This window comes from Micromys minutus, assembly GCF_963924665.1.
Source record: "Micromys minutus genome assembly, chromosome: 15".
Classification (NCBI taxonomy): domain Eukaryota; kingdom Metazoa; phylum Chordata; class Mammalia; order Rodentia; family Muridae; genus Micromys; species Micromys minutus.
In genome coordinates, this window is record NC_137984.1 from 3,135,239 (window position 1) to 3,147,868 (window position 12,630).

At 45.3% G+C, this 12,630-nt stretch overlaps 1 protein-coding gene across 2 annotated transcripts in view; it reads left to right on the top strand.

Annotated features, from left to right (window-relative positions):
• The first annotated feature begins 201 nt into the window (after positions 1–201).
• AKAP7 (A-kinase anchoring protein 7) overlaps positions 202–12,630 on the top strand; it is a 99,578-nt gene continuing 87,149 nt past the window's right edge. For both annotated transcript variants that reach the window (XM_080929294.1, XM_080929295.1), the window contains exons 1-2: positions 202–329; positions 9,309–9,440. In XM_080929294.1, the coding sequence (XP_080785420.1) occupies positions 209–329; positions 9,309–9,440 (253 nt within the window). In that variant the 5' untranslated portion in view covers positions 202–208. The remainder of the gene's footprint in view (positions 330–9,308; positions 9,441–12,630) is intronic.

The following is a 12,630-nucleotide window of genomic DNA, read 5'->3' on the forward strand; positions in this document are numbered from 1 at the left end:
TCCCAAGAGACAGCGGGCCAAGGAAGGCTCTCCCGGTCCCAGGCTCGCCCCGCCAAGCGTGGGACGGGAAGGGCCCCCGCCTCAGGAAACAACCGAGGGCGGCCAGAGGTCGGACCCAGCGCGGCCCCGGGGCACCGCCCCGATCCGGGTACCCGCGCCGCGCCCGGCCGGCCCCTTCCGGCTCCTCCCGGAGCGGCGGGTGCCGGGGATGCTGCGACTCTCGGGGCTCTGTGCCTCCGTAGGCCTGGCCGCCGCGGCCCGCGCCCACGCAGTCCCGCGCGTCACGGGCCCGCGCCTCCGCGCCGCGACCATGGAGCGCCCCGCCGCGGGTGAGAGCGCGCCGGCCTGCGCGCCCCCGGGCGAGCTCGCCCGCACCCCACGCCCCTCGCGGCCGATCCTCCCCCCCACCCCGTGCACCCCGGTGCACCCCGGTAGTCCGGGCAGTTTGGTTGCATCCGTGGGTCTCCGTGCACCACTCCACACCGCGAGTGGAGAGGGTGTGATCCCACGAGTTCTTCGGCCTCTTCCTTTCTCGTGACCCTTGGCCCAAAGTTTTACAACACATCCTTTCCTACTGTGCTGGGGAGGTTAACAAAATCAAGAAAAAACAAAACAACCAAATGTCCGTTTTATTTATATATTTATTTATTATTTTTAAAACGGCAAATAGAAACCCCTGAACACCGTCTTGTCTCATTTAGGATTTTTACTCGACGCTTGGCACTTAAAACGGGCACCAATCTCCTGGCGCCCAGAATGAACTTCAGTTTGGTTCAACTTTAGCTATGTGCTGAACCTGGGTAGGAATTAGAGGATGGACTTGGAAAGGAACCGAGAAGTAACAGGGGGATGGGAAGGGGGAGATGTTATAGGAGATCATTATATCCTGAATGTATACAAAGCATAAGAACATTAAAGTAGGTCGTCTATGCATGCTATGCAAATACTTCACATGTGAATATACATTGTGTGAATAATGTACACGTGTTTGTAACTTTCCTGTGAATGCGGTTACACCTATCACGTGGGGAGAGGCCCCGAGTGGCCCTGCTTGGGATGTTTTTATAAGATGAGGGGGTGTGGGTAATGGGCGGAAGGAAGTAGGGAAATGGAAGGAGAAGGCTCTTCTCATCTACTTACGCCGTGTGGCGTCGCCTTTTGGGATGCTGTTAGCGTCGTTTCCCTACAGAAACAAAGCTTAAGGGGCTTGTCTGGTTTACTGGGTCCTTCCATTCCTGTAGCCTCGATTCGTCAATTTCTCCCTAATCATTGGACTGCTCCCTCTCCCTGAGGAGGAAATGGAAGCACACTGGTAAGCATGGCTGGTGTGAAGTTTGAACGTTTCCGGAGACTCCGCTTTACGCAGCTAATCTAAGTAGGTAGACCATAGTGGATGACCGTCTGTCCTATAGCTGCTGAAGGAGCAGCTCAGGGACCAGGAGAGAGTCTGGCCTAAAGACGCTGTGTTCTGTTGTTCAGCTAGGAAACTTACTTTGCATGACTTGGGCAGTCTGTCTTTGTTTTCCGTTTGCTTATATGACTTGGACCGTGTTTGCCGAAGCGTACCTGTGACTTGTGTACCTGTGACTTGATGATTAGGCTGGCTGTGAGTATTTGAATGCGTTCACATGGGTGGCGTTGGAGGACCCTTTGGATACCTACATCCATGGTTTTTCTTATAAAAGCAATGCTCACTTTAGGAACAACCCAGTGCGGTGGTTGGAAAGTATTTAGCATTCAGAGATGCTTCGGCCTTATTCTTCCTTTCCTAACTGTACATCTTGGGAACATGCAGTCTCCCAGTTTTTTGATTTATCACATGCTTGTTTTGTAACACTGGGGATAAAGCCTAGGGCTTTGCATTTGCTAAGTCGGTGTTACCTCCCAGTCATACCCAGACCTGCTTGTTAGAGTTTCCCCTGTCAGACTCTTCGGAGCCGTGGTTTTCAGTCACTGGACTGAGCATGCCCCGTCTAATTGTTTCTCTGTTAGGCATTTAAATTACCTCCCCCTTCCCTTTCCTTCAAGCAAGGCTATGAGGAGGCCTGTTTGAGTGTATGTGATAGGAAACCTTGGGCGGTCTTCCATGCTCCTCACCTGTTGGCACATTGCTTCCTGTTCCAGTTCACAGAGCAGCCATTAGTATGGTCAGAGTGCAGGGCCTGGTTGATTGTGGAGATGGTGGGTCCTGTCACAGGGCTACTTGATCCAAATGGTAGCTCCTGAATCTACTTTACTGGTCGGCCAGTTTTCTAAATCAGTGCCTGGTGTAATAGTCTTTCTGATAACAGAATTGTTAAGATTTAAATGAGGGGCTGGAGAGATGGCTCAGTGGTTAAGAGCACTGACTGCTCTTCCAGGGATCCTGAGTTCAATTCCCAGCAACCACATGGTGGCTCACAATCATCTGAAATGAGATCTGATGCCCTCTTCTGGTGTGTCTGAAAATAGTGACAGTGTATTCACATACATGAAATAAATAAGTTAATTAAAAAAAAAGTGTGTTTGCCTGGCATAAAGTACCCATTTAAATGTTAGCTAGTAATGCTGGTAATGTTAATTTTTAATTAGCCAAACTGGTAATGCTATTAATTTCCAGTTTCACTAAATAATTATTAGTATATCATTTACTCCCGTGATTATTTGGATTTATGTAAATGTTACATTTCGTTTTAATGACAGATCAAATTTTGGGTGACTTTAGAATTCTTTGTGCCATGTGGCTCAGGCTGAGGATAGCCTTGAACTTCTCATCTTCCTGCCTGTACCTCCCTGGGATTGCAAGTGTGACCTAACATGTCTGGCTTACACATTCTGTCACTTTGTAGAGCTGAATCTCTGTCTGGTACGTGGCAAGCAAGAAGTCTCTCTCTCTCATATCCCAAGCTTCATTAACTTTAAATCCAAGGTAGAAATCTCACTAAATTGGTTGTATGGGATTGTTTTTAAAATTTATAATCCTGCCTCCATCTGTGCTACCAGACCTGGTTTGTTTAAGCAACATTACAGTAACCACAACAGTGAATTTGTGGTTTAAATGCTTAATGAGCTACTGTTTTTTTTATTAATTCATTATATATACGTATACATGTACACACTGTAGCTGTCTTCCCACACACCAGAAGGTGGCATTGGATCCCATTACAGATAACTGTGAGCCACCATGTGGTTGATGGGATTTGAACTCAGGACCTCTGGAAGAGCAGTCAGTGCTCTTAACCACTGAGCCATCTCTCCGGCCTATGATTGACTGTTTTAAGGAAGTTTCCCCAGAGAGAAGTATTTACACCTTATGTAAGAGGCAGTGTGGTTGTGATGGATATATTAATTATTTCCCTTAGACTTTGCCCAAATCCCAGCACATACAGACCTGAAGTTTGAGCAAATCCTGTGGAGTAATCTGCACTTTCTTTTGGGATCTGTGAGGCAGATTTAGATGCACACACCAGCCCTATGCAGCTAAGGTAGGGGGATTGCTAGCTCAATGCCAGCCTGGGGTACATAAAAAGACTGTCTTTACAAAAAGCAAACACACACAGGAGCAAGGATGTGGGGAAAGATAAACCCTTTGATGGGAAGGTGAGCTTGTGTAACAATACAGTGTGACTCAGCATAGAGACTTCCCAGAAACTGAAAACATAGCTACCCTATGGCTATAAGCTATGGCTGCACCCCATAGCCACACCCTATGGCTGTACCCTATGGCTATATGCTATGGTTGTACCCCATAGCTGTATCCTATGGCTGTACCCTGTGGCTGTACCCTATGGCCAGCTATAACACTGCTAGGTATACATTCAAATAGCTGCATATCCACGTTTATTCCCACACTGTTCCTAGTAGTCAAGTAATATAACTAACGCAGAAGCCCATCCACGCATGAGTGGAGGAAGAGAATGCGGCACATTTTCGCTGTTGTAAAGAAAAGTGAAGTCGTGGTATTTGCAGGATAAGAGACAGCACTGGAAATAATTATTATCCTAAGAGAGATAAGCCAAACTCAGAAAAATAACATGTATGTTTTCTCTCCTGTGTGGACCTAAGCTAAATTATATATGTAGATACACATATGTATTTATGTATGTGTGCTTGTAGGTCACGAAGCTAGAAAGTGAATCTTGAAGGGGAGGAAGAAATTCTAAAGGTGGGGACAGTAAAGAAAGAAATGAAGTACTTGTGACAGGAGGACAGAGAAGGGGACAAGTTCAGGATGGTGGTGAAGCAGCTGGAGTGGCCAAGGTGACTGAGCGATAATGACGCACGTGCTTGAAGAGCCCAGCAACTGGCTCACCCCAAACAAAAGCTGACTCCACTGTCGTAGAGTAAAAGAAAAAAAGATTAGTTGCAGGCGATACTCTCTTTTTGGTGTTGAGTCTCGTCTGTAAAAATTCCCTGTTTTGTTCTCTGACGGTGGAAGGCAGTTTGTATTTTAAGTTTTGTCACTTTTGATAAAAAGATCGAGTTTGAGTTTAATATTTAATTGTTATTTGACTATGTGAAAGGATGGTGAGTGGACGGTCATTGTTAGGGGCACAGTCATTCCTGAGGGATGAAGTGGGGAATGAGGAGTTCAAGGCCAGCCTCAGCTACATGTTGAGTTTGAGACCAGCTTGTAATGTAGCAGACTTTGTCTCAAAACCAAGACCAAGGAAGCAAACAAACAAGCAAACACAAAAGAGTGCTCTAGAGTAAATCATAGTGTGCTTTAATTTTTGTTCCTGATACCGGTTCGTTCTAGTTTTGACTTTGGTGAGTGGGGCTGAACCCCTGGTGGAGAACCATGGGCAAGCGGTCTGTGGGTAAGCCGGATCTTCAACTGTCATTTCTTAGGCTTTATTTTTACGCTTTTAAATGAATCCCATGAAAATGAGAGACCATGCCATGCCCGGAGACTGCAGTTAAGTACTGTCATTTTGTCGTGGGTATGGAGACAGAAGCACCACAGTGAAATAGTAACGGTTCCCAGGTGTGTACTTGCTTGTTCAGTCATTCAGTAAAAATTGGTAGGGTCCCTGCTGGCGAGCTGGCTCAGTGCTCAGAGTGGAATTATCATTGGGGAGCCAGACAGATGTTGGGGGGAGCATAGAGGAGGGTGACCGTACTTACTGAAAGTTCCCCTTTCTACCAATATTCCTAACTAGAGTGGTGGGTAACTTGGTCACTTTTAACATGGAGAGGACAGACAGGTGGACATCTGCAGCCATGCACCCCAGTGGGCCCTTCCTGGAGGGAGACTGGGCTGCTCACACACTAGGCAGCCCTTTTACTTTGCGATTGTTTGTGCTTTTTACTGCACTGCATCATTTGGAGAAGGCTCAAGGGACAGGAAAAGTGAGTTCTGGCAATGGCTTTCAAGGGACAGGAAAAGTGAGAGTTTCGGCAATGGCTTTCAAGCTTCCCTTGGGCGTGGGAATCACCCATGAGCTTTTAAGGAATCTGGAGGATAGCCTGGTCTACACCACCTAGACCTGGTTTAACTGGCCTGGGGGTGGACAGGTTTGGTGCAGCGGCTTCTTCGGCTTCTTCAAGTGACTCGCTTAGCATGCTTTTCTTGCTCAGTTGTGGTGCTAAACTGGTCTTACGATATAAGTTAAACTGCATCAAAGACTTAACGAATGACTTAATTCTCCGTGCTATTCAGTGATTCTTCTCGCCTTTAGAATGTATTAGAGCTCAGAAATCTTGGGGCTGTGTGGAAACTGGGGCTTACCGCCGTCCCCCACCCTCAGCATCCCACAAGATGGGGGTGTGCCTTATTTCACTAGCCTGGAGAGAAATCAACACTCAAGATTTCAACATGCTTTCGACTAAATGCTTTCCTGAGCAGCTGACAGGAAGGAAAGTCGAACAGAGAACAAGATTCAGAACACTTCCCACAGACTCTGGACAAGGAACCCCACCCATGTTCTGACCCCACGCCCTGCCTCCTTGGCTCTAAAAACCTAAGCCCATCCCACACCCTGCCTAGTTGGCTACCAGAGCTTCAACTCCACCCCACACTCTGCCTCCTTGGCTCTGAGATCCTGACCCCACACCCTGCCTCCTTGGCTCTGAGAGCTCCCCTTTAATCTTAGTAGTAAAAATGATAACCAGCTTTTGTACCCTCATGAGATTGAAAAGTTCTACTTGAAGCCATTGTAAGTCAGAATGTGGCATGTAGATGTGGGAAATAGTATTGATACAATAATCTCATATCGGGACTATCTCCTATCACTACGTGCTAGATTGAGAAAGAGCTAGGGGGCCATAGCTTATTTATTCCTCCAGTTCAGATTCTGTGCGATCGTCTATATGTTATGGGTAGTGTACAGGTGTCTCTAATTGTATAAGTACTTTAAAAATTGCTTTATCATTGATGTTGTTATTTGGAGTCAAGATCTATAGTGTGGCTTTGAACTCAGCATTCTCCTGTGTGCCATGACTAGAGTCATGGATGTGCTAGTGTGGCTTTGAACTCAGCATTCTCCTGTGTGCCATGACTAGAGTCATGGATGTACTCCCCTGCCTGGCTGACAAGTGCTGTTTGGTTTTCTGACTGTGAGCTGTTTGTGGGTGATGATTCTTTACATAATTGTAAAGATTCAAGATACATACTGATCTTTCTAAACTTTTGTTTAAGTCCAAACTGCATTTGTGTTTCCAAAATGCTTGTAGTATACGTGGTAGGAGGAGAAGGTAGAAGAGTCAGGTGTATCTTTAAAGCTAAGACTCATGATGTCCAGGCTGGTTTTGAATTCATGCTGCAGAAACACTGACATTGAGACCATCCTGCCTCAGGCTCCCTACTGCTAGGATTATAGGCCCAGACAGTCCCAGTTCGCAGGACATAGTTGTTTGTTTGTTTTTCCTTTAGTTGTGTGTGTGTGTGTGTGTGTGTGTGTGTTGCTAGCGATTATTAAAGCTAGGGCCTTGTTCCTATGAAGTGCTGTACTTCTAAGTGTTTTCCGCAGTGCCCTGTAAGTCATAGTTTAAAAAAAAGATTTTTGTTACTATTTTGTGTGCATATGTATGCATGCGTTTCTGTATGTCTGTATGTGCACGTGCCTGAATGTATGAACGGTGCAGCACTCAGGTGTCTGAGGAGTCTGGAAGAGACTGTTCAGTCTCCAGGGAGTGGGTACGTTGCTATATGTGCTTGACCTTGGGACATGAGCCTGGGCCTCTGGAGGGCGCAACAAATGCTATTCCCCACTGAACCATCTCTAACCTCAGGCCACAGCCCATCTCCTCCCGCTTCCCCTCCCCCTCCCACTTTTCCTCCCCCCCCAATCCTCCTCCCCTCTCCCTCCCAATCCTCCTCCCCTCCCCCTCCCAATCCTCCTCCCCTCCCCCTCCCAATCCTCCCCTCCCAATCCTCCTCCCCTCCCCCTCCCAATCCTCCTCCTCTCCCCCTCCCAATCCTCCTCCCCTCCCCCTCCCAATCCTCCTCCCCTCCCCCTCCCACTCTCCCTCCCCTCCCCCTCCAATCCTCCTCCCCTCCCCCTCCCAATCCTCCTCCCCTCCCCCTCCCAATCCTACTCCCCTCTCCCTCCCAATCCTCCTCCCCTCTCCCTCCCAATCCTCCTCCCCTCTCCCTCCAAATCTTTTTATTCTGAGGGTAAGGCTGTTTGGCCTGTGGAGGTCAGGAGAAGGTGTTGGACCCTCTGGAACTGGCGTTAACAGACATGCTGGGTGCTGGAAACTGACCCCAGGTTCAGTGGAAGAGCAGAGGAATTTGTTCAGTACAAATAACATTTGTGTCTGCTAATGGAGGCATGGTGAGGGACAGACCACCAACAGATACACTTAGCGATTAACTGTCAGTTCCGGTCTTTTTCTTGGTCTTCTACCTACAGCACTGTGGGTGCTTCTCCCATAATAAGAAAATAAAGGCCAAGTGTGAAACGTGGCTTTTAGGACATGACACGGGTGGGCTGTCTCAAAATACCGTGAGGATGATTTGCTTCTCATAGTTGAATTGTTAAAAACGCATATTAGGGCCACATATTTCAATGGTTGTTGCGTACATGGGAAGGCAGGCATGGATGATCTGTGTAAGGAGGTCAGAGAACAGCACCACCACCACCACCACCACCACCACCACCACCTGTGGATGGGTTCTGGCTGCCCCAACTCTGGTTGCCGGACTTTCATGGTAAACACCTGTACCCAGGAAGCCATCTTGCTGGTCAAGTCTTTTTAGCCAGATTTACAGTGTTAAGTGTAATGATGGAGTGGAAGAGTTTATAGAGAAAAGAAAAAAGAAAACGCAAGACCTAATGCAAATTAGAAACACAGACTGGGAGGAAAAAAGGATGAGAGGTAAAGTGTGTGCTTGTGTGTGCTTGTGTGCATGTGACTGTGATCAAAACACACTATTTTATCATATGAAAATATTACAATGGTTAGTATATCCTAATTAAATAATAATTAGTATATCCTAACAAAACTAAATTGGACAAAACATATTCAAATGCCCCATATAACTGAAATAGACATGAGAAGATACCATAAACAAGTCAACAAGCAACCTTTGTTAGTTTGTTGTCAGTAGGTGAAAAAATAGGACGAAAGATAAGATTATTGATGTATTCGTCATCTATGTCCTTTGGGAAAGGTCAAGCTTTAGAAGCTTACTGTTTAATGTAAGAAATACACCTTTCAAAACAGGACTTTAAACAAAACAAAGAAAGCCAGGCATAGTGGCTCAATCCACCCAGCACTCAGGAGGCAGAGGCAGGTGGAGCTCTGGAGGTCAAGGCTAGCCTGGTCTACAAAGAGAGTCAAAGATACCCAGGAGTATTACACAGGGAAACTCTGTCTTGAAAAAACAAAACCAACCAACCAACTAACCAACCAAAGAACAACAGCAGCAAAAACCAAGCCAAACCAAACCAAAACACACCCAAGACTCTGTTAAAGGAGCAAGTAAGTAATTGTAGCCTTCCAGCGGCTTAAGGTTGAGCAGGGCCCACCTGAAAGGAGGGCTGGACATGAGCAGGGCAGGGGCGAGAGAAACATGGAGCCAAGACATGTATATAAATGTCAGCACAGTGTATATAAAGGGGGAAACCACAAAACCTATGCCCAGAACGGTAACTCGGGGGTAGCGACAGAACATCAGCAAAGCCGTTAACTCCAGCACATCAAAGCTCACAGATGCAGCCGGGTCTCCCCAGCCTGCCTGGCTGAGGTGGTCACAAGTAATAACCTTTCCTTCTAGAGATTACTATGCATTGAATTCACTCAGCCGAGTTGATTTGGTTTTCTTCCTTGGAGTTTAACAACTAACAGCCAGATGACTTGTTTCTGCTTTTGGTTCGTTACAGGAGAGATAGATGCTGTTAAGTGCGAACTCGTGTTGAGAGAAGAGGAAGGGGCAGGGGACCTGGAACCCAGCCCTGTAGGTTCTCTAGCCGACATGCCGTTTGCTGCTGTAGACATTCAAGATGACGGTAGACGTAAGTAGAGCATTAAAACTCAAATATGTAAAACGCTGGGCACTGCATTTAGCTATACGTTTCATCTTTAAGTTATTCCCTTGTACACGTGTGTCATGCTTTGAGGTGCTCACGGTTTCCGGTACTTTGTTGTCAAAGCTGCCACAGATATTAAGGCATGGCTCACAAAATTTTGGACAAGATTATTCAGCGGCTACTTCTGAAAGTCACGGGCCTGGCAGATCGTTTGGTGGTTGACAGCAACCCACTTTAGTTCTTTAGAACCACCTGAGATTTCAGGACCTGCCCTGTCATGTAATAAATGGTTAGTGGCTGAAATGGGGCTTTGCATTTTTGGGGGTGCTTTTATGTAAGAGGATATTTCATTAGAAATATATAGGAATACTAAATGTTCTCAAATGTAATCAGATACAAGAATGCTAGATACATTTAGAGTCATTCACCAGAACACAGAAATAGATAAATAAACTATAACTGTATATATGAAAGAGGATCTGGTACACGGTGAGGAGACAGAGCAGCTCGGATCACACCTTTGCCTGTTGCTTAGGCGTGATCCAGCAACAAACATAACTTGAGAGAGGACATACCACGACTCAGTTGGTTTCTTCTCTCTATAAGAGAACTGCACTGTGGCTCAACTGGTTAGAAATCTGGGAAGCCTCCAGAAAGCATCTTGTGGTTTTGTTGTTTGTCTCTGACAGTGGAGTGGGCATTAGCTGGGAGAGTCACTCTGCTCATGGGACTCCCCCAGTCTGCTTCCCACAGAAGAGGGGCAGAGCTTTGGTTTCACTGAATTCCTAACAACCAAGCAACATAGTTGCATTTATTTATTTATTTGTGTGAATGCATATGTATGTAAGCATGTATGTAGACAGGTATACGTATGAGGGCATGCATGCCGGAACACATGTATGGAGGTCAGAGGACAACTTGAAGGGATCAGTTCTTTCTCTCCACTATTTAGGTCCTGGGAATTGAACTCACATCATTAGACTTGGTGGCAAGCCCCCTGAGCCCTTAAGCTACAGCTACATCACGATTCAAAAGAAAACATTTCAGAGTTGGTTTTTAGTTACATGACTTTCCTAAATGTGAAACTCACTTCTACAGAAAGTACTAATTCTTATTTTATGTCCTCAAAACTCGTGTTATCTATATGTGTGTATGTTTTGAGACAAGGTCTCATGGGACTCAGAGTGGTCTCGTAATCACTGTGCAGCTGGGGCTGGTCTTGAACTCCTCTTGCCCCCATAAGCACTTGCAATGTAAGTGTGCACTGTCATGCTGGGCTTTCTCACACAGAGCTCTAACATATTAGAGATTTTTGAGATAGAGAACATTCTCATCTCATTACCTCTTAACTGGTTATGTTTATACATTTTAAAGTTATCAAACAAAATTCATCTAAAATCTTTGGAAAAGATTGTATTTTAGTACACACACATATCAGTGATTATCTTTGTCAGTTAAACAGTTACATTATAGTGTGTCCTTTGTATAGTTAATTGGAAAGGCAAACACCACATACAGAAATGAGTCTTGCATAATGCATGGGTGCGTTCTGAGAATTGCTTTATTAAGCCATTTTATTGTTTGTTTTGTGGCATCACAGGGAATATTGCAAACTAAGAGGGCTGTGATGTCACTAGGTGATATTTTATTTTTTTAAAGATGTGTTTATTCTATGTATATGAGTACACTATCGCTGTCCTCAGACACACCAGAAGAGGGCATCAGATCCCATGACAGATGGTTGTGAGCCACCGTGTGGTTGCTGGGAATTGAACTCAGGACCTCTGGAAGAGCAGTCACTGCTCTAACTACTGAGCCATCTCTCCAGCACACTAGGTGATATTTTAATATTTTAAATATACTTACTTTTTTACAACAGTGACTCTATGTTTAGCCCAGGTTGGCCTTGAACTCAGAGTAGCTCCCCTGCCTCAGCCTTCCCAATGCTGGAATTATAGGTGTGCATGGCTATTTCCAGCCTACTTGGAAGATTTCTTCTATCTGCTTGAATAACTAGAGAGGAAATACCAAAACAAAGTCTCATTTATTCTCAGCATTTTAATTAAGAGCAAGTGTGAAAACAAACCACGATAACAGATCAATTAATTAATTTCTCTTCTAATTCACTCCTTTGTTGTTTAGGAGGAATGAATAGAATTGAGGGGAAAAATAGATGATTTACTTAAGCTGACTTGTGGCGCTTTTGTAAAATAACAAAAACAAAAACCTGCAGTTGAGAGAGTAACAGCCCTTGTCAATGACAAGTTTATCGGCACATAGTTAATGGCTACTGAAGTCATTATGAACATTAACAAGGATAATAAATTAAGTTTATGGGTTTACAAGCTGTACTTCCACAGGTGACTCTTTGCTAACTAGTAAAATTGCTATAAATAATCTGGTAAGCTAGATGATTACATCAATCTTTGGCTTTTATCTTTTCATGTGTAAGCAAGGAAAGGAAGTATCAGCAAATTGTCTTTGGGGACACAGATTTGATCCCTGCATTGGAAGGAAAATGAAGCTCGGGGTGAGACAGTAGAGAAACTCGGTTCTGGTCCTACAGATAAACATGGTAAACACAGGAAGACTCTCTGAGAACAGGAGACAGCGTCACTGACAGCAGCTCACGGGTTGCCATGACAGCAGCTCACGTGTTGCCATGACAGCTCAGTGTCACGGGTTGTCAGCGTCAACAGGACAAAAAGGCAAACACACTGCAAGGTTGTAAAGTTGTCCTATGTGTACTCGAGAGACTGCTTTTCAGAGTAATTCTCTGACTTTTCCAGAGGTAACCGAATTGTCATTTTGATTTTTTTTTCTTTTTAGAATCATTATAGACTGATTGGTTTGATCATATTTGATATAATTTACACTACTGAGTTTGATGCTGGATGCTCAAATGATCTCGCCTTTGGCCAATGGAAAGATTGTACGTTGACCTTACAGCCCACGTGACATGATTCTACCTGCTACAGTTTACATCATGAGTGTCCACAGTGGACCATGTATTAGGTCACCAGTGCTGTTGAGGCTGGTGGCACATTGTGCTTGGGGAAAGAGAGGTTATCAGGAGGAAGTTAGGTCATAGGGAATGGATATCAAAGGACATAAGCAAGCCAACCAACACTTCACTTCCCTAGTGGTAGAAAGACTATGATTTCAGATGTAGTGG